Source organism: Petromyzon marinus, chromosome 22, assembly GCF_048934315.1.
Source record: "Petromyzon marinus isolate PM22_M1 ecotype Great Lakes invasive population chromosome 22, UKy_Petmar_22M1.pri1.0, whole genome shotgun sequence".
Taxonomy (NCBI): Eukaryota; Metazoa; Chordata; class Hyperoartia; order Petromyzontiformes; family Petromyzontidae; genus Petromyzon; species Petromyzon marinus.
This window is the reverse complement of record NC_133688.1, coordinates 21,514,403-21,542,202: the sequence shown is the minus strand read 5'-3', so window position 1 is coordinate 21,542,202 and position 27,800 is coordinate 21,514,403. Positions and strand designations below refer to the sequence as shown.

Genomic DNA, 27,800 nt, shown 5'->3' with positions numbered 1-27,800 from the left:
TGTGTATAATCAAACGAGGCAAAGGAGCAACATATCCACATGCCTTATTTTATTAACGTCAATGTGACCATCGTCATCGCCGTCACTGCTCGACTCGACACTATGTACACGGCTGCTGCGAATGCTGGACCGCCCTCGTTACCAGGCCAGTGTTATGATGGTGACGCTCATCATAGTGACGGTGGTGACGATGGCGCGCATCCCACATCGCTCACAAATCCACGACTCACGGACAGGCAGGTACACCACCAGCCGTGACTGCCAATGCCTTCTCCATGACTGCCCATGCCCCTATTGCCCTCGGCCAAACGCTTGCACCTCGTGACCACCCAATGCTTTCCTTGGCTGCCCCATGGCCTTGTGACCATTGCCCCCGTGACTACCACGATCCCTGTGATTGTTCATGTCCCTCGAAACTGTCTGTGCCCTGCGTGACCGCGCATGCACCCTGTGCAATATCGTAGCCTGGTCGGCACTCCCCCCCGCCCCAGACTTTTATTTGGTGACGTCTGGGCGCCTCTGTGAGGATCCAGTGCAGCCGCATCACTGCCCCTTGTGACTGCCCCGGTCACTTGCGAATGAGTCTCTCACCCTGGTCTCTTGAACCGCCACCTGCTCAGACAGAAGACACTGCGCCCAAACGTGACTGCCCGAGCTGCACTGGTCTACCCTTGAGGCCTTGCCCTCTGCGACTGTCCATGCCATCCCGCAACTGCCCTTCGAGGGTATTTATGCCACCCCCCGCCCCGACTTCAGCTGCCACCCCCGGCTCTGCATCATCCTTACCCTGATGATTGGTAAACACAGACAGGTGCGTTGCCGAGTTTGACAGCAGCTGCTGGAACATGTCCCGTTCCTTCCCTAGCCCCCAGGATGTCACAACACGAAGTGTGGTAAGGCTGGGCGGGCTGTGCAGATGGGTGAAAAGAGGGGGGCCTTGAGACAGTGACACGGAGAGAGACACACGGGCATGGGGAGAGAAGCGCTCAGAGACAGAGACCGAGAAATAAAGACAGACATGGATAGACACTTAGTGATGCACAGAGACACAGCAATGAGCCAGACACCTAGACACAGAATATAGACATTGAGACACAAAAACAGACACCGAAAGACATGAGACTGAAAGGTAATCACAAACACTGATAACATGGAGATACACAGAAATGATACAGACACTGAGCCACAGCAGAAACACCGAGGCACGTACACATGCTTTGTAGCGGTCCCCAAATAAGCGGGGGCCCTGTGCACATTCCCCATGGGCAGACGGAACGGGCCGCCTTGCACGCCTGTGAGCCGAGTGTCGACCCCACAAGGGCATCCGCGGCCTCTCTGCATTATGCAAAAACACCCATCAGCAGTTCCTGAAGAACTGCACTATGGGCCTCTTGCCTTGGGTCACCAGCAAAACAAATTTGAGCAAATGTGACACCATCTAACAGCAGCGATACAGTGAGACAACCGTGGTGAACCGGTTTCATCCGTGTTAGGACTCATCAGCACAGTATAGTAACTGATGCTCACTGCTGCAAAGTCTACCTCTGGGAACTATATATACTGTATAGCCATATATAAGTTGGGACCCCAAAAATTTTGTTAGGACCACAATTCAGTTCTTCAGGAACTGCTGATGGTTCAAGGCTCAATGCTTTTTGCACGTCTCTGCGGTGGTGTCGTTTGAAGTGTATGGTTTTGAAGCAGCCTGCACGCCGATTCTGTTAGGATTGGTGTTTTCTCGTCATTTACAGATTTTATGATTGGAGAACGTTATCGTGCGCTTAATAATCTCGATACTAACTCGTCGATCAGATGCATAGCTTCACCCCCTGCATGAACCCGCACTCTCAAGAGGCACGGCAATCACTCCGCACATTTTGGAACCCTATCCGAGTCGGCAACAATTTACCACGAGCTGCGACGTTCACACAGAAATATCAAGACGCAAAGAATCAAGTGGAATGTCGCGCTTTCCCATGACATTCCAGCTCTCTCTAGATTTCGCTAAAAGTTACCAAAGATATACCAAGGGGTCAATTCGGCGTCGACTAGGCTCGATCCAGGCAGCCGGGAGAGTGGCTCCGCCGACCGCCAAGCGGCAACTTCGGCGGCACATCGGGCGGCACCCCCCCTCCCGTGGCGGCACGGCTCGGTGAGACCGGCAGAACGAGGGGGGTGCCCGGGGGGTGCGGAAGAGGGAGGGCAGGGAATGCCCACGGATCCCAAACGGGGGGAGGCTGGCAGGGTCGCTCCACCACCCCCACTCCCCCTTCACGAAGTCGCCTGTGACGTCCGACGTGCGTGTCGCAGGCCGTGGCGCCGCTCGCCGGCGCCGCAGCCGCGACTGCAAATTTCAATCGGAACGGCACGAGCCCCCCGCTTCTACGGAGCCGTGCGCGGGCGCGCCCTCGCTCGCGCCCGGTGACGGGGGCCGGGCGCGGCTTCATAGGGTGCGACGCGTCGGCGTCGTTTTGGTGCGAACGTCTCATGGGGCGGACGCGAGCTGCGTGCGCCTGCCCCGGGACGACTCGCGCTTTTGATTCCCCGTACGCCGCTCGCTCCGCTTCTTTATCCACCCACAACTCGCCCACTAACCGACCGCATGACCACTGGCTGACGACCCCGTGATGGACGCGCGTGAGCAGAGCGAACGAACCGCCAACAAGAGAAAAGATACAATGCGTGTAAATAATAAAAACACTAATCGTTAAATACGAGTGGGAACTTTACACGTGGATTAGGTGCTAGAGGAAGCGGAATGGGTGAATGAGTTGTGCTCGCTCCTCCGTGCTAGTGTAGTGTCGGCCCCTGCTGCACGCGGTGGCCCTGGGGCACCGTGCAGGGGTCTTTGACCCTCTCAGCACCCCCCTGCGGTATTGCAAGCCCCCCCCCCCCCCCCAAACTAAGTGTCCCCGCTCCGAGGCTCCGTGGGTCAGTGGTGGAGCCCCGAGCGGACCCGCACCCTCCCCAACTAAAATGCTCCGCTGTCCGCAGCCCGAGCTGGTGGGGTGCCCCACCCCGGAAGCTCCCCCCCCCTCTTTCCCACCCCATCACCGGTCTCCCCATGGCACTAGCAGGCCCCACCGCGGCCTCAGACGGTCTCCTTGCCCTGGCTCCCCGTGGCCGTCTTGATGGAGCTGAGCGTGCGGTTGAACCAGGTGTTGCGTGATGCCTGCACTTCATTGATGGCCACGCCCAGCTGATGCTCCACGTCCTGCAATGAGATGATACGCTTGGAGACGCAAGGAGTCACAAGGGGTCATGAACAGACACAGGGAAATCGACAGATATGTAGATACAGGGTGATACAACAAAGATACCAACGAGATCACAGAATACACACACACGCGGACACATATGGCGACACCTAAGTGTAGATACACGCACACACGTGTACACGCACGCACGCACGCGGCATCACATCACGATCGCCACGCGGCACGCAGGGGTGCCGACCCAGGCACGCACCTGGATCCGGCACTCGGCCTCCACGAGCTTGAGCTTTGTCTGCGCTAGCTCCAGCTCCATCTCGCGCAGCTGAGTCCTCAGCGTCTCCTTCTCCTCGTCGGGGTCGCGCTCTCCGCCGGCCGCCCCGGCGCCCGCCGCCGCGGCACAGAGACGGCCGTCCTCGCCAAACAGCTGGCGGCACTGCTCGCAGCCGGCCATCACTCCCTACCATGCGGGGCGCGAGAAAAGACAGGCACTCGGACAGAGATACCCCGTGTAGCCTTCAACACTGCGTTGCGGCAAGTGCTGTTAGCGGGTAGCGGTTATGGAGGCCGGCTCGGCGCATGTGGGGGTGGTGTGGTTGGAGCTGCCGCCTTTGTCTTCCCGGTGCTGATGTCTGCACATCGCGCCAGGTACTCACTGAAGGCTGAGTAGACCTAGGGTAGGTTCTGAAAATCATCACTGATATTAGCCATTGCTGGGAAGCGAACTCGGGCCTCCAGGTTCAAAGCACAGTGCGCCAGCTGCTGCGCTACCGCTCCACCGATCAATGGGTGGCATTGATCATAGTCGACCACAGAGCTCGCTGCCACAGGCGTGCGCTGCGTCACTGAGACTGTCGGTGAATGGATGTGCTCCTGATGGTGGCGTTTGTAATATGGTGGCGGGTTGGGAATGGCTGAACTCCGTTGATTTGATTGTGGAAGTGAAACACGAGCTCCTGCGCTTACCCTCACGAGCTCCAGCTCCTCCTTGTTCGCTGCTTGCTGCTTCTCCAGCCGCGTGCTCAGCTGGGAGCAGATCTACAGAGACGGCCGAGTCACAGCCACTCAGCACGGGCACCAAGCGCTCATCACACACACACACGCATGTACAATAAGGGTGTTTTTTTCCACCGGCCATTTGCCGTGCCAAGCCAGAACCAAACCGTAATACGCCACTGGCCTCGCAAGGCATCTGAATCTGGCTCGAGGCAAAGCATGACCAGGGGTGGGGCTAACCATGTGTTCACTGCGTGTTACGTCAGCACGCTGTGAGGACCAGGCGTCACTGCGGCATATACACAAGGCTCAACACAATCGTCGTGTGCGATGTGAGCGGCACAGCTCGGCTGGCGCCTCCTGAACTGCACTGAGACTGGCTTGGCACAGGCCCAGTTCAACTTGGTTGTGCAGTCGAATTAAGTTTCTGGGGGGTCGGGAGCCGACCTGTTTGTAGTCAGCGATGATGGAGCTGCTCTTCTTCATTTCGGCTTCGGTCTTATCGAGCTCCCGGCGACACATTTCCTTGAGCTGCGGTTCCAGTGCACAGGACAGTGCACGGGGTGACGCGGGGTGACGCGGGGAGGCAAGTGGAGGCGCACAGGAAGACACGCACAGGGGCACAAGGAGACACACTTGGTTACTCTCTAGCCACACTCCCACGAGCTCGCACTCTGCCATAACTCAGCCTTAGACTTGGTGGGTGGATATTCGAATGCGGTAGAGACCCAGCTGAGACCTCACCTGGGACGCTTCGATCTCCAACCGTTTCTTCTCCTCCTCGGCCTCCTGCAGCTTCTGCTGCGTGAGGTCAAGCTCCTTGCTCAGCGTATCTGCTTTGTCCTCTGCCTGCAGGAAGCAGCGAGTGACTTGCTCAGTGATTGGCAGCAGTGCGCCATGCAGCAAGGTTAAGTGTGATCTCCTGTTTACAGCCCCACAGGATCAGTGACGAACATTCCACATTCATATGGCATGGGCGAGTCTACCCAGAGGGCAACCACTGTTGATGTCCCCACAAAGCGGTACTCAATTTTATCAACGTGTGTGCAACTTGCGCAGGGCGGAGCAGTCGTGTCGTTGTTAGCGCACCGCGCTACTAACCCGGCAGCCCAAGTTTGATACCCAACCACAGCCAACATCAGTGGAATTATCAAACCCAGTCCTCCGCCTCCTCTCGGTCGACACAGCCTTAAATGAGTACAGTTGCAGTGTGTAAACGTGGGCACTGGAGAGAGAGAGACTAAGGTGGCCATGCATAGTGCTGGCCACCCACCCAATTGTGCACCGTGCCGGCCTTCACAACCGCTTGCTTAACAGCCCTTGCCCTAACAGGTTGCGTAGGCTACGCGGGGGACCTTTGCGTGCGTGTGTGCACGTGGCAGAGGCTCACGTTGTCGAGGTCGTTGCGCAGGGCGATCTTGCTGGTGACCAGCTCATGCGCCAGGTCGTCGTTCTCCTGCTCGAGGCGCAGGTTCGCTTCCTGCAGGCGCCGGTTGTCGCGCTGCGCACACACACGGGGCCCGCCGCGGCAGTGCGGTGTCACCACCACTCAGCCAGGGTGAGCGTGCCGACTAGCAGGTGCGCACCGACGCGGCGATTGCATCGACGGAGCGATTAAAAGCGCTTCTCAAACCGAATTGAGCGAGACTTTTTCAGGCAGAGCTATGGAAATTCAACGGCTATGATCCAGAACACTGGACGCAAGGGGATACGAACACGGGGATACAGGAGCAACAGGGAACGTATGGACACGGGGATACGGGGAACAGGCGACGTGAGATCCTGCCACGCGTTGCCCCCCCCCCACCTCCAGCCTGTCCAGGGGGTCCTCCTGCTGCGCCTGCTGCTCCCTCATCGTCAGGTACTCCTTCTCAAACTTCTTCAATTTCTTCTGCGTGATCTGGAGCGGCACGGGGAGACACCGCCGGTAACAAGGATGACAATGATGATGTTGGTGTGCAGCATGGCAAGGATGTCAGGATCCGCCACAGTGGAGGAAGACCTCACAAACGGTGAGCTGTCGATACGCACTTTTAGATTTTTACGTGAAGAGACAAATTTGGGAAGGAGGTGTGATTTATCTGTGATTAATATTATCCACAAGTGATGAGTAATAATATGTTTTGTATTCTATAGTTTTGCGTCAAACTAGGACCCATTTCGATTTAAAGCTTTCGTGACTGCAAGGATTCATCTTCTTTGGTTCTTTCGGTAAAGTCACGTAGAATGAGAATAAAATAATAAATTGATAAAATAAAATAACACAATAATATTCTCACGACGTTTCGGCCACAACACAAGCGGCCTTCATCAGGTGAAGGGACGAGACTGTCTGGAGGACAGCGCTGTCCTCCAGACAGTCTCGTCCCTTCACCTGATGAAGGCCGCTTGTGTTGTGGCCGAAACGTCGTGAGAATATTATTGTGTTATTTTATTTTATCATCTTCTTTGGTTCTTTTTTATCAATTTATTATTATTTTATTCTCATTCTACGTGACTTTACCGAAAGAACCAAAGAAGAAGAATAGGACCCATTTCTTAGAGAGGGTCTTTGCCAATAAATGTCAGGCAGTTCAGCATTCGTTCAGCTGCATTGTTGAACCAATGCTGCTGCTAAGATGCACTCCCTGAAGGCTGCGTGTGTAGCTGTGGGATGTGTAAAAAAAACACTTTTGTAAGTGGAGAGACGAATATGGGAGGGAGGCATTATTGATCGCGTTACTACGCACACACGTCTGGCCACGTGGTGACTCAGCCAGTGATAATCACGGTCATGGGTGCCGACTCATCCCATCGTCATCCCTCCATCCGGGGCCAAAATAATGAACGCCGCTTTGTGGGAAACATCAACAGCAGCTGTACTATGGATAGCCTCGCCCCGCCATAGGAGCGTGGAGTTTGCACCGCTGGCCCAGAGTTGTAAATGGGGTGAGGAGCACGGATGATGCCTCGGCGCTCGCACAAGCTGCAGGCCACCGTGACTACTCCACTACGCAGGGGGCAGCACTGCCGGGGAGGGTGGGGGGAGGGTAAACTGTTCAGGTGCGGCGGTGGGGGAGAAACAGACCTTCATGCTGCAGGCCAGCTCCATGAGCTTGCGTGCGTTCTCCTCCGAGCGGTAGCGCTTGGGCAGCTGCACCCGGAAGAACTTCAGCGTGCCCTCAAAATCCGTCTGCAGCAGGTCATCCTTGGACGTCTGGGCAAGCAAGGGTGAAGAGAAGTGAGCAGGAGGAGGAGTCATGGACTCCCTTCAGAAGATCATTCTTCTGATCTTGGTGAGTACAAGGCAAGGGTGGCGGCGCATTGGTGCCTCACAGCAAGAAGCACCTGGGTTTGATTGACAAATGGAGCGCCTTTCTGTATGGAGGTTGTATGTTCTCCCCTGTCCTGCTTTGGTTTCTTTGGGGGTCTCTGGTTTCCTCCTAAACCTAAAAGAACCCCACACAATGTGACTGGCATAGGTCAAACTTCCCCATGCTAACAAATTTGCTGCAAACGACTCATTTGGGATCAGCAGCAGCAGCAACATCGCCCTACTGTCAAACATGGGAGGACCCTCATGAGAGGCTTGAGTCTCAGTGAGGCTTTCATGGGTAAACACGTGGAACCGTAACTGTAAGTGATCATTATTTAAAAAAAGAGAGGTAAAGGCGCAGCCCTGCAACTGCTCACTCGTGGCACTGCTGGCAGAAGGTCCAGACACATTGTCTGGCTGGAGGCAGGAATGGTCTTCAGGAACTTGACCGTCGTTTCAACTGCCGCTCCGAGGCAGAGTCCGCGACCGTTACACCACGACAGCATTGACCTTTGCACACAGAGTTTTACTCAGTTATTAGTTACCACTGTGCCCGGCCTTTGATGGCTATGAAGAGGAAATTTTGCCGAGAGGAAATCGACGCAGTCATCTAACACAAATCGATGCCCGGACAGAGCAAGATGCAGAATGTGAACACTCGCTTAGGGACGGCACACCGAAATCGCAGCACGAGAGACGACCAACAAATGGACGTGAGCAGGGGAGTCGCACGCGTGCACACACGCTTCGCGACAGGATGCTCGATGATGTCTTCTGATAATTGGAGGAAACCAAGGGAAAAATAATAACATCTCTGATTCGCTGCGGATATAATCATTGTGGCCTCCGATAGGAATGAATAACATACAGTGGACATACACCCAGGTGGCCACCTCCACATTCCTTAACACCATCACCACCATCATCATCATCACCTTCACATGCCCACCACCACACCTCTCAACTATCTCATGCTCACTCCTGGCCATTCCTTCCCACCCTCCTGCCCCCTCTTCTCTGACCTGCACTGACGAGCGTGGCGAAGTATGGTCAATCAACCACAAAGACCCACACAGCACGGGCAGAGACCCTTCATGTGAATAAAAACCTGGCATTTTAACGCAAGTTATTTCCTCCTCCGTGTGACAATGATACGGAGTTGAGTTTGACAGAGCCGCCCTGCTTCATGCTGGGCGGTTCAGAGCGCTTTACACATGACAAGCGACTCGCGTCACTATACATTTGAAAGGGCACCCCCGGTGGCAGCTGTCCCTAAGCGGAAAAAGGTGACTCAGCACCTGGACTGCAAGCCAGCATTAGTCGAATTTGGACGAATTTGGACCATGCCGCGCCAGCACAGTGACCTACTCGATCGAATTACTTCACGAGATCTTTAACGTCCGTGTGAGCAGGCGGCGCATAGTATCTGTTCGTTTAACACACCGGCAGTATTAATCAGGACTGTTTGTCGGATTCTGACCGCGAACCTCTGCAACGAGCGGTTACCGTGGTACCCTGCATTAACACGGCGGCGACTTCTCTGTCACTGGGCCAGGCCCGTCGTCCACTTCGCTACCCACGTGTGGACGGACGCCGAGAGCCTCCAAACCTCCGTGCCCCGGCGCCGAAGCCAACGGCCGCGCATCGCACGCGCGGGAACCGAGCCGTCGGGCACCACCCACCGCCGGTCCCATCGCCGTCTCGTCGCTACCTCGCGTGCGTTTCCATGGCGTGGGGCGACCGACGGCAGGCAGGCGGCGGCCCGCCACCCTGGGTCAACCGGGGAGCACGCTCTGACCCCCGACCCGTAATGGCTCACGGCCACAACCGAGGGATCGTGGTTTGCGAGCGTCGACGGCCGACGCTGCGGCGGCCCGGTCGGTGGGATCCACGACGAGCCGGCGCCACCGTCTCAGGAGGCGCCCAAAACCCAAAATTCACCTTGCGAGCCCGCACTCAGCTGAGGGCGGAGCGCACCCAGAGCGAGAGACCCCCGCACCCTGTAACGACCAGAGTGCATTTTGTACCCAAGCACCAGGCAGGCACAGCCACCTGCACCCAGTGCGCGACTAACTGCACCCTGCAACCAGCTCCAGGCAGACCACACCCAGCTGTAAACAACCTGCACCCAGCATGCGACACTACACAGCCTGCACCCAGCACTAGTCAGTCACCACCCAGCACCAGCACTAGTCAGCCTGCACCCAGCACCAGCACTAGTCAGCCTGCACCCAGCGCTAGTCAGCCTGCACCCAGCGCTAGTCAGCCTGCACCCAGCACCAGCGCTAGTCAGCCTGCACCCAGCACCAGCACTAGTCAGCCTGCACCCAGCACTAGTCAGCCTGCACCCAGCACTAGTCAGCCTGCACCCAGCACCAGCACTAGTCAGCCTGCACACAGCACCAGCACTAGTCAGCCTGCACCCAGCACCAGCACTAGTCAGCCTGCACCCAGCGCTAGTCAGCCTGCACCCAGCACCAGCACTAGCGAACCTGCACCCAGCACCAGCACTAGTGAGCCTGCACCCAGCACTAGCACTAGTCAGCCTGCACCCAGCATGCAACACTACACAGCCTGCACCCAGCACTAGTCAGCCTGCACCCAGTACCAGCACTAGTCAGCCTGCACCCAGCACCAGCACTAGTCAGCCTGCACCCAGCGCTAGTCAGCCTGCACCCAGCACCAGCACGAGTCAGCCTGCACCCAGCACTAGTCAGCCTGCACCCAGTACCAGCACTAGTCAGCCTGCACCCAGCACCAGCACTAGTCAGCCTGCACCCAGCACCAGCACTAGTCAGCCTGCACCCAGCGCTAGTCAGCCTGCACCCAGCACCAGCACGAGTCAGCCTGCACCCAGCGCTAGTCTGCCTGCACCCAGCACCAGTTAAGTCACCACCCAACACCAGCACTAGTCAGCCTGCACCCAGCGCTAGTCAGCCTGCACCCAGCACCAGCACGAGTCAGCCTGCACCCAGCAGTAGTCAGCCTGCACCCAGCACCAGCACTAGTCAGCCTGCACCCAACACCAGCACTAGTCAGCCTGCACCCAGCACTAGTCAGCCTGCACCCAGCACCAGCACTAGTCCGCCTGCACCCAGCACTAGTCAGCCTGCACCCAACACCAGCACGAGTCAGCCTGCACCCAGCACTAGTGAGCCTGCACCGAGCACCAGCACTAGTCAGCCTGGACCCAGCACTAGTCAGCCTGCACCCAACACCAGCACGCGTCAGCCTGCACCCAGCACTAGTGAGCCTGCACGCAGCACCAGCACGAGTCAGCCTGCACCCAGCACTAGTCAGCCTGCACCCAACACCAGCACGAGTCAGCCTGCACCCAGCACTAGTGAGCCTGCACCCAGCACCAGCACTAGTCAGCCTGCACCCAGCACTAGTCAGCCTGCACCCAGCACCAGCACTAGTCAGCCTGCACCCAGCACTAGTCAGTCACCACCCAGCACTAGTCAGCCTGTGCCGAGATCCTTTCACTGGGGGCGTGACATCCAGTAGCTCGCACCCTGCCCATGGCGCTCGCTCGCTGGCGCAAACCGGCCCGACACACCCACGGGGCAGACAGAGCGCCCGTCGTGCGTTTACGTGCCGGTGCGATGAGATGGCGCTTCAGGGACCACGGCCCCGGAACGCCGGGCCTCCCGGCGGTGCTGTGCCGGAGCTGTTCCGGCACTTCCGGAGAGGGTAGTCTTGCGCGGCATCTAAATATAGCAGCGCCGGCAACGAGCAACCGGCGAGGAGAATCCCGCGTGGATGTGTTTCTTTTCCTTCTCTGCTTTACATTCGCGTGGCACGAGGGTTTTAAACGTCCCGACTAAAACACGCAACGCACGGCCACGTTGTCACGCACACACGCACACACGTGTGTGTGTCCGTGTGGCACGGAGCGGAGGCTGCGAATGTTGGCGCACTCCCTGCACGGCAACAACGAGGATCCTGCAAGGGAGGAGCGGCACGAGGCGAGCTCCCCCGAGCGGTGATGTCATCGCGCGCCCCAGATCCCATTACATCACTCGCAGCAGCAGCAGCCCGCCGACGTTGCCATGACGACCGGCAGGCCGAGGCCTAGCTCGCCATCCCAGCCTCCCCGGACGAGCTCCCCCTCCCCCGTGCTCACCCGCCCCATTGCACGGTCACCCGCCCCCTCCCCCGCTCAGACTCAGACTCACCTCCCCCCCCACCTCCAAGCCAACGTCGCAAATTGACACCCCGGTGTGACCCCGAACCCCGAGGGCCATGTTGTTCGTGGCAGCTCCGCTCTGGCTCAGCCACAAACTCTCAGGCTGAGATCAGGCTAAAGCCCATGGGTTGTTTCTATAAACAGATGAGTGGCTCACCCAGGGCCTGGCTCAGAGCCGGTTCAAGTGAAGGGCATGGCTTTGAACCGGGGCAAACTCGAGCCAGAGCCCAGCTTGAATCGAAATACACTGGGATCCAAGAAAGTGACTCACAGCGCCCCCAAAACCTGGCCCTCAAGGGGCCCCGATTTTGCCCCCGATCCCACTTCAGTTCCGACCGCGATATATCCCCCACACCAGGGGTCGGGAACCTATGGCTCGCGAGCCAGATGTGGCTCTTTTGATGATTGCATATGGCTCGCAGATAAAACAAAATATTCTCACTTGTTTTAATCCATCCATCGATTTTTCACTGCGCATGTCCTGTTCAGGGCTGCAGGAGCAATTGTCCATTATTTTAATTGGATGATACTGGCCTACGTTTGCCGTTGCTGGGTAAAACAGGTAAACGCCCCCTTTTGAATCAGTCTGAGACTGCGTCTGCTCGGTCATTAGCTCAAAGCTAACCCTTCGACGAAGAAGATGGCGAAAAGAAAAAAAGACGACGAGTATCGTACATTTCAGGACGAATGGACCGAAAAATTCGCCTTTGTGGAGAGAGCGGGTTCTGCGGTGTGTCTAATTTGCAATGACAAAATTACATCGTTGAAACGGTCGAATGTAAAGCGGCACTTCGACACGCGCCACGCTACCTTTGCATCAAAATACCCTGCGGGAGACAGCAGAAAGAAAGCGTGCCAAGAGCTTCTGAGCAGGGTGCAAGCTAGCCAGCAGCAACTCCGCGTATGGACCCGGCAAGGTGACTATAATTCGGCTAGCTTTGCTGGTTCTTTAGCAATAGTGAGGAACGGAAAACCATTCACAGATGGCGAGTATGCTAAAACGTTCATGCTGGATGTAGCCAATGAACTTTTTGATGATCTTCCGAACAAAGACAAGATAATCAAACGGATACAAGACATGCCTCTGTCGGCAAGAACTGTTCATGATCGTACCATCGTGATGGCAAACAAAGTGGAGGAAACGCAAGTGAAGGACATAAATGCAGCGCCGTTCTTTTCTCTGGCTTTGGATGAGTCAACAGACGTGAGCCATTTGTCGCAGTTCAGCGTGATTGCAAGATATGCTGTTGGTGACACACTGCGCGAAGAAAGTCTTGCTGTTCTGCCATTAAAAGGGTCCACAAGAGGTGAGGATTTATTCAAGTCTTTCATGGAGTTTGCTCAAGAAAAAAGTCTACCTATGGATAAACTTCTCTCAGTGTGTACTGATGGTGCTCCGTGTATGGTGGGGAAAAACAAAGGATTTGTGGCGCTTCTCCGTGAACATGAAAATAGACCCATCCTAAGTTTCCATTGCATTATACACCAGGAGGCACTTTGTGCTCAGATGTGTGACAGGCAGTTTGGCGAAGTGATGTCGCTGGTCATTCGTGTGATCAACTTTATTGTTGCCCGAGCCTTAAATGATCGCCAGTTTAAAACACTGCTGGATGAAGTTGTAAATAACTATCCTGGTCTGCTTTTGCACAGCAATGTGCGTTGGTTGTCAAGAGGGAAGGTGCTTAGCCGTTTTGCGGCTTGCCTGAACGAAATCCGGACTTTCCTTGAAATGAAAGGCGTCGGGCATCCTAAGCTAGCCGACACCGAGTGGCTCCTCAAGTTTTACTATCTCGTAGATCTGACTGAACATCTGAACCAGCTCAACGTGAAAATGCAAGGCATTGGAAATACAGTGTTATCCCTTCAACAAGCTGTATTTGCTTTTGAAAACAAGCTGGAGCTTTTCATCACGGATCTTGAAACAGGTCGTTTACTACATTTTGAAAAACTGAGCCAATTTAAAGATGCATGCACAGCAAGTGAGCCCATTCAAAACCTTGATCTCCACCAGCTAGCTGGCTGCACATCCAGTCTCCTACAGTCCTTCAAAGCACGCTTTGGAGAATTTCGTGAGCACACTCGTCTTTTTAAGTTCATCACCCATCCAAACGAGTGTTCACTGAACACAGCCGACCTGAATTACATCCCTGGTGTCTCCGTCAGAGATTTTGAAGCAGAAGTGGCTGACCTGAAGGCCTCAGACATGTGGGTGAATAAGTTCAAGTCACTGAATGAAGATTTGGAAAGAATCACACGACAGAAAGCGGAGTTGGCGAGCAAGCACATGTGGATAGAAATGAAAAAACTCCAACCCGAAGACCAGCTGATTCTCAAAACTTGGAACGCGCTTCCTGTCACATACCACACACTGCAGCGTGTGAGTATTGCTGTATTGACCATGTTTGGATCTACGTATGCATGTGCGCAGTCATTCTCACATCTTAAAAACATCAAGTCCAACCTACGATCACGTTTAACGGATGAAAGCCTCAACGCTTGCATGAAGCTTAACCTCACCAAGTACCAACCCGACTACAAAGACATCAGCAAATCCATGCAGCACCAGAAGTCGCATTAATGGTGAGTGTTATAACAACATTATTTAAAAGAATAAATTCAGAGGCTTATTATACTGACATTTAGTTGAATTCACTTTTAAAATATATTATATGGCTCTCACTGAAATAAATTTCCAAATTTTTTGCTTTCATGGCTCTCTTAGTCAAAAAGGTTCCCGACCCCTGCCCCACACCATGACGCTGCACCCACAGGGACCTGAGCCTGCCCCCCACAGGGTCATGACGCTACTACAAAGGGAACTTGACTGTCACCCATCGTCAACAACAGCTATGATCAATCCTCAGCTGGATGAGGGGTGTTGAGTTTATAGGTGAGGGGGGTGAGGGGTTCACGGGTGAGGGGGGTGAGGAAGGCGAGGGTTTCGCGGGTGAGAGTCTCACCTTTAGCAGAGCGAGCGCCACGTTGAAAATCACGCTCAGCCCCTGCAAACAGAGATGCACGTCTTGGCAAGTGTGGACACGCGCGCGTACAGTACTCGTTCGTGCATGTGCGCGCGTTGAGTTTGCGTGTGTATGTATGCTTGTTTGTTTGTGCCCGTGTACACATATGGAAACTGAGACGCACAGTATAATACAGTATTTTTTCCTGCCCTGCCCTCTGCTGCCCACCGCGAGCAGTGGTCGCCCATCCTAGCACTGCCCAGGCCCGAACCCGCTCGGCTTCCCACATCTGCCGAGATCAGGCGTATTCCGGGTGAACGGGCCGAATTAAAGAGACACAGGTTACTGCCGTTAGTATTTGAAACCAATGAAAGTAATCTGTCTGTCACGCCCCAGCAGCCCGGAAGGCCAAGGCATTACTAGAAGAAGCCGCTGTTTTAAGCTGCTGCCCACGATTATGTGAATATTAATTCACACTCCGCGATGCAGAAGTGAGAGCAGAAGCGCCGGTATGAATCCTATTCGTCCCGCAGCCAACGCTGTCTAACAAAAGGCTTTTGGGGAAATTTCTGTCAGCAAGCACCTATAAAGGCCGGCACGGCGCACAAGGGGGTGGGGTGTGGCGATCACCATGCCCGACCACCTTTGTCTCTCCAGGGCTTATGTTTACACATCACACCAGCTACATGGCCATGTTGAAGCTTAATCGACCTCGGGGAAGCCCAGTTCAGATATTCATCACTGTTATTGGTCGTAAGCGGGAATCGAACTCTGGTAGCCAAGTTTGTAGCGCAGTGCGTTAACCACTGCACCACCGCTTCTCACACACAAACTCCCTCACGCTCACTCACACTCGTCATATCCCCTCTGCGGAAACATCAGCATCAAGGAATCAGATCCGTTGTGAGAAGTGGCGGTGTGGCGACGCGCGTGTACCACTGTTCACACACGCACGCGCTCCACTGTGGAATTACCTCCTGTCGTCATTTCTTTTCCCCAATCTGTCACCACAATACCTTGCTCCACTCAAGAGACGAGTTTGGTCTCGTCTGTCACAACGTCCATTGCGCTAATTCGTTGCTGGTCACGTGCCATTTTTGGGCCCATGCTCAGCCAAAAATAATGTAAACACCTTTTTGTTATTCAAGGACACCACACACACGCGCGCGTGCATTCTTGCGCACGTGCATGACCGAGCCACAATGCCGCGGGGCTAGTGGATTATGCGATGCCCCTGGCAGTATTAGGGATTAGATGGGCGGGGGTGTGCCAGCTTGCATTCCGCCACACCCCTGGGGATTAAAACAGCGACAGATTCCAGGCTCCATCCCCACAGCGTCATCGCGGCCGGAGCCGCAGATGCCCAGGCCATCGCACCTCCTCGCCACCAACGCTCTCCGCCCTCCGCCAGATCTCGCAGCCGCTGCCCACGGCAGGTATCTGCCCCTAACGTGCCGACCGTGCCGCCTGTGCTAGGCCGGACTGGCTTCGCCAGCTATGCTGGTCACGCCGGCTGTTCCAACGGGAGCGCGGCGCACCTCGCAGAGCAGCAGGTCGATGATGTGGAACACCATGTAGAGGGGGAACTTGGCGGTGAAGAGAGTGAGGAACCACTGGGACGCGTACATGTGGGCCTCCACGTTCACCTCCGCAAAATGGGCATGGAGGTCCGGGATGTAGTCCTGTGTGCGGGAGAGGGGGGAGTAAACATTATTATCATCATCAGCCATGATAAATCCACTGCTGGATGAAAGCCTTGCCAATTCACCACCATCGCTGCCATCCCACCTCCTCCTCACCTGCATGAGCCTCTCGAGCGTGTAGAACTTGCAGTGCAGGTCCTCAAAATTCTGCTTGAAAAGGTCCCGCAGCCCGTACTCGAACATAATCTTCACCAGCACGCTGAACGCCTGCTCCTCCGGCATCTGGGACCACGGCACCGCTCGCAAATTCACACCGCCACAACCACCGCCGCCACCTACCACCACTAAACCATCGCACACCATGATCACCGTTGGTGCCTCACGAGGGGTGGGTTAGCTGCAGTGATTCAAACAGGAGGCTTTACGAAAACGATTGGCTCACGAGCGTTAAGGTGTACCTATGATTTAAATCAACGCGACCTCTGCCTTTTGTTTATATTTCTATGTGTCGGTGAAGGATGCCAACACCTCACATGAAGCTATTGGAGACAGGCTTCAGCAAGGCCTTTAGGGGACCCAAAATCCACTGGTGCGTTGTATTGAGAGTGTGGCGCGGTGTCAGTGTGGTACAACGCAGAGAGACTGCGGTGCTGGGTGACGGCGTGAGAAGAACTCACGTGTAGCAGCAGCACGGCTGCCAGGAACGACTGGCCCTGGCAGTATCCGATCTCCTCGTCATACACGGAGTAGGCCTGCACACAGCAAGGCCCGCCGCGTCACTCGGCACAGAAACACTTTTACGTGTGGTGCTGGGGGCTAGCGCCATGGCCGAGAACCGAGTCGACATCACCGCAATTCCAAGTTCCGGGCGTCGCATGCGAGGCCAATGAGTGAGTGAGTCGGCAAGGGGACGAGTGGGTGGGTGTCGGAGTTGGTGAGCAGGGGAGGAGGTGAGTGGGTGAGGAGTTGAGCGGGTGGGTGAGTGAGTTGATGAGTGGGAGAGTGGTCTCGCAGATATGCAGAAAAGTAAGTGAGAGGATGAGCGGGTGAGTAGGTGAACTGACGGACGAGTGAGTGGGTGACCATGGAATGAAAGAGTGGGACGGTATGTGAACGGCTAAGCGGGCAAGCGGACAGGCAGATACTGGACATCTGTGAAAACGAGCTTCATACCTCAACAGAATCCTTGAGGATAAAGATTTTGATTCAGATGAGCGAGAGGTTGAGTGGGTGGGTGGGTGGGTGAGCGAGCAGGTCAACGTCACCTTGCAGATCTTGTAGAGCGAGTCCTGCCCATCTCCACCCGTGTCTTTGAAGTAGTCGTGTGCGGGGAACGTGCGGTTGATGTCACGAGTGATGACGCTGTCCTGCGGCGACTCCTGCACAACCGCGTACACCGGCATCGTAGAGCGGGTGACGAGCGGGTGAGTAGACGACCCCCAGGACAAGACATGCTTACACATACACGCGTGGGTACTCAGTAGTCACTCTTGAAAATGAGACTATCCTTGTATCCTTGAGTTCCTGGTTTCCCACCTGGATAAACAAAGTGAACTTAAAACTTGGTTGCCAGACATTACTGGCAAAAGCAATCCATCTAAACGATGGGCCCTGTTCAATGCAAACATCAGTGCAGTACAAACTTATGATGCTGCACATCACCGCTCTACTGCGAAAACATGGCAGGACCCTTCTAACAAAGAGTCTTGAAGACTCAGTGAGGCGCTTACCGGGATAACGAGCGGAACAACGATAATGATGAAATGATAGCGGAACGGAGCTCTGCTCGAACGTGCTCTTGTACTTCTAGCCAGCAGATCCGGCCGGAATTCTGTTCAACGAAATGTGTCGTTCCAAAGTGTGCGTTCGCGCGACATCTGTCGTGCCGGGGTTGGCGGGCACCTTGGTGATGAGGATGCGGTAGTTCTCCACCATGCGGTCGTTGTTCTGGCAACCGGCTAGCAGCTGCCACACCTCCCCGCGCAGGGCCTCTGGGACCCCGGCTCGCACCAGCTGCCCCAGCTTGCCCGGTCGCACACTCAGGTTTGCATGCCTGCGGGGCACGAGTATGGCACCGGTGTGAAGCCACAGGCGGGTGAAGCGCGGGGCGAGCAAAAGTGCGTGGGAGTGGCGGGGGAGCCCCGGCGGTGAAGTTTGGTGCCGCGATCACCGCACTCACCACTTGGTGAGCAGCTCCCCCCAGGTCTCCAGGATCTTCTCGGCACAATCCTTGGACACGTCGCCCGTGCCGCTGGGCAGTGGCTGGTCACTGTCTGTAAACACCGAGCAACGTGTTCACCAGACCACACGCTCATCCAATCACCCTTTCGCTCGCTCGCCCACCCGATCACTTTCTCAGCCTCCTGAGCACTCGCTTACCCTTACGCCCCCTTACCCAATCTCTCGCTCGCTTCCAATTACTCATTCTACAGCCACTGAACTTTCCTTCTGCCTGATCACTCTCTGATCCACTCACCTGCCCATGCGCTCACCTTCCCACCCACTCAGCCTCCTGACCACCCTGCCAGGTAACAACATCACTCTCACCAAGCCTCCTTGTAAAGTTTGGATTCCGGAGAACACTGGTTTCAATCTGGAGGACCAGGGCCCCCAAAGCCTCACCCACGACCCTACAGCCTTTGCCCCCCCCCAACTTTGAGTCGGCTCCACCCGTACCCTCATCGTCGTCGTTGTCATCGTCACCGCCAGAGGGGGCGAGGGGTCCGGGGGAGGAGGCGCTTCCGGGGTTGGGAGTGGCGTTGCGCCTCTCGCGCTCAGCCTGGCTCTCCAGGCTCACCACCTCGTACAGCGAGTCACCCGCCGCCTGCGGACTGTCCTCCAGCTGCTCCCAGTACACGGTGGCGGCGGCGGCAAACAACACGCGTCCCCGTTGAGCCTCCCGGAGACCCAGTATTCACTTCAGTTTCACTTGATTTTTAATTACCGTGATATAAAAATAAAAAATAAATTCTTCTTTGGTTCTTTCGGTAAAGTCACGTAGAATGAGAATAAAATAATAAAATAAAATAACACAATAAAATTCTCACGAGGTTTCGGCCACAACACAAGTGGCCTTCATCAGGTGAAGGGACGAGACTGTCTGGAGGACAGCGCTGGATGAAGGCCACTTGTGTTGTGGCCGAAACGTCGTGATAATTTTGTGTTATTTTATTTTATTAATTCATTATTTTATTCTCATTCTACGTGACTTTACCGAAAGAACCAAAGAAGATGAATCCTTGCAGCCACGAAAGCTTTAAATCGAAATCTATTTTTTTCTTTATAAAAATTAAGTTAAATATAGATTATTATCAAATACCACGCTGTATCTATAAAAAATACTAATTTAAATCTGCCATAGTAATTACAGTGCAGATACAGCCTCAAACACGATGGCATTATATTGAGGAATACAAAAAAAGCATCCATAAAAAACTGTAGTGTAAACGATGCACAAAAGTAGTTGTTTATAGGCAATATTTTTGGTGTATTCAAGCAGACATGGCACGGAGGGGGGCACAGGAAGCCACACGGCCCGACGGTAAGCCGCGTGGCAGCCAGTTTGAGCTGGGACTTGGCTAGATTAAGTGCAGAACCGAAATCAAAGTGAAGGGGTGTTTTGTGCAGTTATTGGTGACTAGGCTGAGATCATCATCTTATTGCATTTGAGAACCCAGTTTACTCATGACTCTAGTCTATGTAAGACATGAGTTATAGATTTGAACCAAGGATCTTAGCAGTGCTTGCTCAGCGCTCCGACCACTGAGCCACCTGGCCACCTCTGGGCTTGCATCTTCCTTTGCAGTGTTCAAACACCACTACACTGCAGGTCACAATGACACACTCACTCACTCCCACCCACTCACTGAGGGTTCAACACTCCTCTTTCTGCTTCTTTCCTCGCACTGCTCCACTGTGGAATTCCCTCCTCCCATCATCATCTCCTCTTTTCAATACAATAATTACCTTGCTCCATTGAAAGAAGTGTTACACTCCAATAGATTACATCTTTGGCGATAGTGCGGTTTGTTGTTGGCCGTTTTGGACCTGTGCTTAGCAACTTTGTTCAAATGGAAAAGAAAAGACCATTGGCTGTGATCAGCAACTGTGTGCATATGTGGCAGTGCCCAGCGATCGTGCGTGCATGCCTGAGTGCAAGTGCGTGTGTGTGTGCATGAGTGCAAGTGCGTGTGTGTGCACGTGGCGGGTGGTGGGGCGGTGGTGACTGCGCGGGTACCTGCTTGAGCTTCAGGAAGTAGGTCTCGGTCAGCGAGCGCTTGCTGAAGTACCAAAAGCGCTCGTGCGGGGGGTACACGCGCACCTTGCTCTCCAGCAGGAAGCGCACGGGCTCGTGCACCTCGGTGATCACCAGGTCCACCGCCACCGTCATGAACACGCGCTTCTCTGCGGCGGGCGGCACCGGATAGACAGCGTCAGCTTCACAAGAAGGAGCGGGATCGGAGTCGGCGCAACTGAGCGAGGTGGAGCCGAGCATGTGCGATGGGACCGTGGCGGGTGCGCCCCGGGGGGGCGCTAGTGACGACGCGCTAGCACTTGAGCAGTCGCGGTGATGCTTGAGTGCCGATGCATTTAGCGCCAGAAGAGGAACAGAAATGTGCTTGTGCTGAAGTGGTTGTGCTGCAAGATTATCAGCGATGTGCTAGTGCTATGAGAGAAGGAAGAATGAATCGTGCTGCAAGAGAGGCAGGGGTGTGCCAGTGCTGATTAGCTGATTTGTATGAATTTGTGCTGCAAGAGAAGCAAATAAGCGTTGGTGATGCAGTAGAGCAGTTCTGCCCTAACACTGCGAGAGAGGCAGCAATGCGCCGGTGCCGATACTCTGGTATTGGTGCTTCAGCGCTGCAAGGGAAGCAAGGGTGCATGAGTGCTGAAACACTGGCGCCGCATTATCGTGAAGATAACCCATCCCCCCACATCACCGAGCGGCGCCACCTGCACCGACAGCCCCGTGAAGCCGGCACTGGCGCAGGGCGAGCGAGTCACCTTTAGGCGTCTCCTGGTTGAGCACCTGGAAGGCCGGGGAGTTGGGGTCCCAGGAGCCGGTGATCATGTAGGCCTTGCCGTTCTTTCCCATCGACTCCTGCCGCACGCACACATGCAGCACGGCTGCCTGTCAGCTCCCACCGCCGGCGCCTCCATCACCACCAGTGATCAGTGCGCTAACGTCAAAGGTTTTCTAAAGCTCTTGATGAGAGGAGGTTTCCCACCCGTGGAGTAAATCGCCTGTCCTGCTCTACGTTGGTTAGATTGGCCATCACGATGGCACGGTTCTGCTTGTGAATGCGACGCTGACTCGCCACTGCCGAGTGCTCCATGCGGACGTGAGGTTTGTGATTTTGTTTCAACCGCTTTGTTTCCACTATGCTTTTTTGTAAAAGGTTTCATAATAATAGTGAGAACGGTGACAACGATGATGATAACGATGTTGTTGCTGCTGCTGATGATTAAACATTCTATGCTGAAGAGGATGGGTTTGATAGCGGGCGGAGCCTCACCATGTCAAGTAGGTGCATGTCGCTGTGCTTGACGTTGCGGCCTGGGCTCAGCAGCAGGCCGAAGCAGCGCTCAATGGCGAGCTCCTTGTTGGCCGTCTGCAGCACGGAGATGACGAGCCGCTTCTCCATACCCTGGCGCAGCTTGAAGCACTGCCGGTCCTTCTCCTTGGGCACGGAGCTGCCCACCGCGAAGACACCACAGGGCATGTCAAGCCACTTGGGCCAGGCTCGTGCTGACCAACGTCACCGACTGACATGTGGGGGGCCCCTGGTGCAAGGAGTGGATCGAGGCCTTCCCCACTTCCCCACTTTTGGTGGCCACCGCACCTCCTGCACATTCTACAGCGAGGCCACCGACCATGCTCCAACACGATTCACTGAATCGTCAGTGATTGAATTATATTTGTACACTTTACACTGCATTTGATGTTGACATCCGCCCCACCGCCGGCCTGCCGGCCCGCCGGCTCGGGCGCCCACCCAACCACCCACCCATCTACCTGAAGTTCCCCTTGCCGTCATCCTCCTTGATCTCCAGCGTCACGGTGAAGACGAAGATGTCGCTGTCGGGGGTGAGCGGGAGTGGTGGCGTGGCCTGCGGGGATGCCCGTGCCGAGCGCTTGAACGCCATGGCGAAGCTGTAGAGGATGCGGCTGACCTGGGGCGACACGGTAACGTGCGCGGCACCTCAGCGTGAGCTCCACTGGCAAACGCATGCGCAGGCCAAGGGGACGTCTGGTCCATCAAAATAATTAATCGACTATGTCATGGTTATCGACTACTTTCTGCAGTCGATTACTCTGGCCTGTTAAAAAATGTACTTGATAACCGGCGGAGGAATTGACAGTGTGACTAATCAGAGAGCCTGGTGGTTCTAAACCCACAACCCCTTGACGGGCGCGCGGAGCGGGGCGGCAGCAGCTCAGACGCATGGAGAGAGGAGGTGGAGGAGGGGATGGAGGGGGCGGTGGGAGGGGAAGAGCAGGCGACGGGGGCACCACTCACGGCTTCGCGGATCTCGCAGCGGAAGACGTGGATGCGGAAAAACTCGGCGCGGCACTGGCTCTCGGTGAAGGCGAAGCAGTCGTTCTCGCCGGTGCCATCGTGGCCGCGGGCACAGAACAGGATCTTGTAGATGGGGAAGCTGGAGATCTCTACGCCCGTGTGCGGGTCCAGTAGCCTGCGGCACCACACGTGGAACAAACATCCCCCGTGTAGCCTTAACAGACCGTTGGGGCAAGTGCTGTTAGCGAGTAGCACCTATGAGGCACGGCACACGAGGGGGTGGATGGTCCAGGACCATATCAGGTAATCTTTACTGATATTGGCAATGAGCGGGAATTGAAACTCAGGTCGCCAGGTTCATAGCGCAGCATGCTAACCATTGCACCACAGCTCTCCATGCAGCACACACACACATGCACACACACACATGCAGCACATGCACACCGGCATGCAATCTAAAACGCAACTTTGGCTCCAAACTTCTAGAGGCGGACTCATCAATCACTGACGAAACACGGACCAGAGAGACGGAGGTGGCAGCAGAGTGGGGACGGTGGGTGACAGGAAACAGACGAGATGAGAGTTGTTACTGTGAGGCGGTCGGGTGGAGCGTTGGGATCGTGCGAGGGACCGAGTGAGGTGATGGCGAAGAAGAGGCGGCGAGGAGGTGAATGGGTAGAGACGGAGGCACAGAGATCCAGGGAGGCAGGGGTGGAAGGGAAGGGAGGGGAGGGAAGGGCCCACCTGACGGAGCCCTCGGCCGTGTTGGGGACGCACAGCGTCACCTCGATGGGCACCTGGCACTGCTCGCGGAGCAGCGCCATCATGCGCAGCGCCTCCGTCTCGCTGCGTGGCGCGTTCACCGACGCCGAGCCCAGGTACGTGAGCTTGCTGAACTGCACGTTCTCCTCCTCCTTGCCTGCCCGGCACCGCACACACACTCACTCACTCGCTGCGATCACACTCTCACAGTGGAACCGCACACTCAGTGGGACTACACTATCTCATTGGAGACAACACTCTCACTGGATCCACACTCTCAGTGGAACCACACACACACACACGAAGAAGAAAAGTCGCACGAACGCCATAATCAAGGAAAGCACAATTTAGTTCCGTACACACTCACCAGCGTTGCACTTACGAGAACCAAACACCAACAACACCTGCTCACAAGCACCGCACGCTCGCGAGCACCACATATACCCAACCAAGGTGAGTGACACAGTGAGTGTGGGTGTGGGTACCTCCAGTCCCCAGCTGCCAGGGGTCAATGTCGGGGGTGGTGGGGGTCGCCACAGGGCTGACCAGCGGGGTGCTGGTCTCGCTCTCCACCTCCTCCATCAAATCTGCTCGCACCCTCTCCTCCTCCCTCTCCTCCTCCTCCACGTCCTCCTCATCGCCTCCCCCTCCTCCGCCCGACGCCCCTTCCCCTTGGCCGCTGGGCGCCAGCTCCAAGGAGGCGCTGGCCCCCGCCTCGCGGGGCGAGGAGTCCGTGGCGTCACTGAGCACCTCGGCCAGCACCTGCCTGAGCTGTTGCTCACTACCATTGCCCACGATCTGCCATGGTAAAGACAAAGATCCCCACGTGTAGCATTTAACACACCGTTGGGGCTGTTGGCCAGGACCTTTGAAGGCCGGCACAGCACACGAGAAGGGCGGTGTGACCAGTATGACGCCTGGCCGCCTTTGTCTTCCTAATGGTGATATTTACACATCGCACCAGGTACTTATTTAAGGCTGAGTCGACCTAGGGGAGGGCCAGGACCAGTTCAGATAATCGTCATTGGTGTTGGTAGCCATGAGCAGGAATAGAACTCAGGTCGTCAGATTCGTAGCGCAGCGCAATAACTACGACACTACCACTCCCCACACAGACACAATGACAAATATCCCCTGTATAGCCATAATAGGCTGTCGGGACAAGTGCTGTCCTTGTGTGTATCTGCCTATGCTGTTCCCGTGTCAGCGTTTCATCATTCATTCTTGCCTGATGATGGTTGCTTGTGTTGGAACCGAAACGTCGTATTCTATTATTATTTTATTTTATTTTCTACGTGACTTTACCGAAAGAACCAAAGAATAAGTTTACTTCACACAACAGCCACAACCGCCGCAGCATCCATCGCTCATTGCCACCATGTGCCACTGGCGCCGACCCCGTTGCTTGTGCCAGGCTCGGTGCAGGAGTCGTCTCCCACCTTGAGGGCTGGGCGCTCCGTATCGTCGGCCTGGCCGGACACCACCACGTACTCCTCGCTGTTCAGCGTCGACAGGGACTCTGAGGACCCATCCGCCCTGCGCGTAGAGCCGGGCTCCTCCATGGCAACGCCAACTCCTTGGCAACTGCGTCTCCCTGGCAACCGCGGCTCCGTAGTAACCGTCCGCACTGCCACGGTCGACAGCGCAGAGGTGAATGTGACAGCTTGACTTAGTGTGTAACACCACCTCCACCACCAGCAGCATCACAACTTAGTGTGCAACTCTGTGTGTCCCACGACCTCCACAACCCAGTGTGCACATAGGTGAGTGTGACAGCATGACTTAGTGTGTAACACCACCAGCACCACAACTTAGTGTACAACTCTGTGTGTCCCACGACCTCCACAACCCAGTGTGTACAGAGGTGAGTGTGACAGCATGACTTAGTGTGTAACACCACCAGCACCACAACTTAGTGTACAACTCTGTGTGTACCACGACCTCCACAACCCAGTGTGTACAGAGGTGAGTGTGACAGCATGACTTAGTGTGTAACACCACCACCAGCACCACAACTTAGTGTACAACTCTGTGTGTACCACTACCTCCACAACCCAGTGTGCACAGAGGTGAGTGTGACAGCACGACTTAGTGTGTAACACCACAACTTAGTGTACAACTCTGTGTGTACCACTACCTCCACAACCCAGTGTGCACAGAGGTGAGTGTGACAGCACGACTTAGTGTGTAACACCACAACTTAGTGTACAACTCTGTGTGTACCACTACCTCCACAACCCAGTGTGCACAGAGGTGAGTGTGACAGCACGACTTAGTGTGTAACACCACAACTTAGTGTACAACTCTGTGTGTACCACTACCTCCACAACCCAGTGTGCACAGAGGTGAGTGTGACAGCACGACGGTATGTTTCCAACAATGACTCTGTACCACAATCACAACTTGGTGTGTACACCTTAGTCTACTGCAACTCAGCGTGTACCACCACCCAGTACCACTCCTCCTCACTCGGCGAGTGCCACACGTGGGAATGAGCGGCAGCAGCGTCACGCTGTGATTGTTGTGTTAATGCTGCTGCGTGTTAACAATGTTGTTGTGGTAATGTTATTGCGAGTGTGTTGGTTGTTGTTGTGTTAAGGGTAATATTGGTGCTGCTGACAATGATTATGTTATAACTGCTGTTGCGTTAACATTGCTGGACTGTTAACGCTGGCAATGCAGTCGCTGCGTTAACGATGCCGTTTTTGTCATTGTTGTAGTGTTCAAGAATTTCGTGTTGTGGTCATGCTGTTCGTGTTGTGTTCAAGCATTTCGTGTTGTGGTCATGCTGTTCGTGTTGTGTTCATGCTGTTCGTGTTGTGTTCAAGCATTTCGTGTTGTGTTCATGCTGTTCGTGTTGTGTTCAAGCATTTCGTGTTGTGTTCAAGCATTTCGTGTTGTGGTCATGCTGTTCGTGTTGTGTTCAAGCATTTCGTGTTGTGGTCATGCTGTTCGTGTTGTGTTCATGCTGTTCGTGTTGTGTTCAAGCATTTCGTGTTGTGTTCATGCTGTTCGTGTTGTGTTCAAGCATTTCGTGTTGTGTTCAAGCATTTCGTGTTGTGGTCATGCTGTTCGTGTTGTAGTCATGCTGTTCGTGTTGTGTTCATGCTGTTCGTGTTGTGTTCAAGCATTTCGTGTTGTGTTCATGCTACTCGTGTTGTGTTCACGCTACTCGTGTTGTGTTCACGCTACTCGTATTGTTCATGCTACTCGTGTTGTGTTCATGCTACTCGTGTTGTGTTCATGCTACTCGTGTTGTGTTCACGCTACTCGTGTTGTGTTCACGCTACTCGTGTTGTTCCTGCTACTCGTATTGTTCATGCTACTCGTGTTGTGTTCATGCTACTCGTGTTGTGTTCACGCTACTCGTGTTATGTTCACGCTACTCGTGTTGTTCATGCTACTCGTGTTGTGTTCACGCTACTCGTGTTGTGTTCATGCTACTCGTGTTGTGTTCACGCTACTCGTGTTGTGTTCATGCTACTCGTGTTATGTTCACGCTACTCGTATTGTGTTCACGCTACTCGTATTGTTCATGCTACTCGTGTTGTGTTCATGCTACTCGTGTTGTGTTCATGCTACTCGTGTTGTGTTCATGCTACTCGTGTTGTGTTCATGCTACTATTGTCCCTTTAAATCAGACCCACTCCCTCAGTGAGGCAAAGTGGGTTACAGATCCCCGACTCCCTATACCCCTAAACCCACCCCTAGTCCCAGGGTCCTCTAACCCCCTCGAGTCCCTAATCCCCACGCAGGGGGGCCACTAAGCCCTCGGTCCCGGGGCCGGGGTCCGTTGTGGGGCCTTGGCTACTCGCGGAGCCCCGTGGTAGCCTGCGCGTGGAGACGGAGCGAGGGAAACGCAACGTCTCGGCTCAGCCGGGCCCCACGCTGCTCTCCGCATCTCCTGCTACACCTCTGGGCAAGATCGCTTCGAGATGGGGGTCCGCTCGGGGTCTTGTCGCGGACCTTGCCACCTGAGCTCGGTTCTGATCGAGAGGCGGAGCGGGGTGAGGAGACCCTGGGTGGGTTGCGGGGTCCGGGCGGGTCCCCCCGAGGGGTCCGTGCGGTCGGGTCCCCTTCTACCTGCGTGGTGGTGGTGGTGGCTGAGTCCTGGTCCCGGGTCCCAGGTCCCGAGGCCGCGCTCCTCCACAGCCAAGTTTTACTTCCGAGGCGCATGCGCAGTGAGCGCCCTGATTCTTGGGTTTCTGTGGGAGAGGGATTC

General features: G+C 55.2%; 1 protein-coding gene across 4 annotated transcripts; it reads right to left on the bottom strand.

Moving 5' to 3' along the window:
- Nucleotides 1–34: 34 nt before the first annotated feature.
- On the bottom strand, nt 35–27,800 carry LOC116944808 (rab GTPase-activating protein 1). 4 transcript variants are annotated; one of them, XM_032958547.2, is made up of 25 exons: nt 27,662–27,800; nt 25,018–25,205; nt 24,064–24,376; nt 23,561–23,735; nt 22,817–22,991; nt 22,312–22,469; nt 21,812–21,989; nt 21,300–21,396; nt 20,533–20,699; nt 18,972–19,137; nt 18,475–18,568; nt 18,198–18,348; nt 17,561–17,674; nt 16,973–17,047; nt 16,452–16,577; nt 16,191–16,334; nt 14,653–14,694; nt 7,276–7,404; nt 6,016–6,108; nt 5,599–5,709; nt 4,953–5,057; nt 4,656–4,739; nt 4,179–4,250; nt 3,469–3,672; nt 35–3,214 (listed from the first exon to the last, which is right to left on the bottom strand). In XM_032958547.2, the coding sequence occupies exons 2-25, from the start codon at nt 25,138–25,140 to the stop codon at nt 3,092–3,094; spliced, it is 3,219 nt and encodes a 1,072-aa protein (XP_032814438.2). In that variant the 5' UTR covers nt 25,141–25,205; nt 27,662–27,800; the 3' UTR covers nt 35–3,091. The 4 variants fall into 4 exon arrangements, with proteins under 4 accessions (XP_032814438.2, XP_075924982.1, XP_032814440.1 ...); XM_076068867.1 differs by having other exon boundaries at nt 25,018–25,209; nt 27,669–27,800; XM_032958549.2 differs by lacking the exons at nt 14,653–14,694; nt 16,191–16,334; nt 16,452–16,577; ... (12 more) ...; nt 25,018–25,205; nt 27,662–27,800 and adding an exon at nt 11,102–11,535.

Coding starts and splice junctions, on each gene's coding strand:
- LOC116944808 (XM_032958547.2), bottom strand. CDS start 25,140: ATGGAGGAGCCCGGCTCTACGCGCAGGGCGGATGGGTCCTCAGAGTCC. Junction 16,578..16,972: donor CAGCCGTGCTGCTGCTACAC/GTGAGTTCTTCT, acceptor CCGTGGTCCCAG/ATGCCGGAGGAGCAGGCGTT. Junction 16,335..16,451: donor CGCTCGAGAGGCTCATGCAG/GTGAGGAGGAGG, acceptor TCCCGCACACAG/GACTACATCCCGGACCTCCA.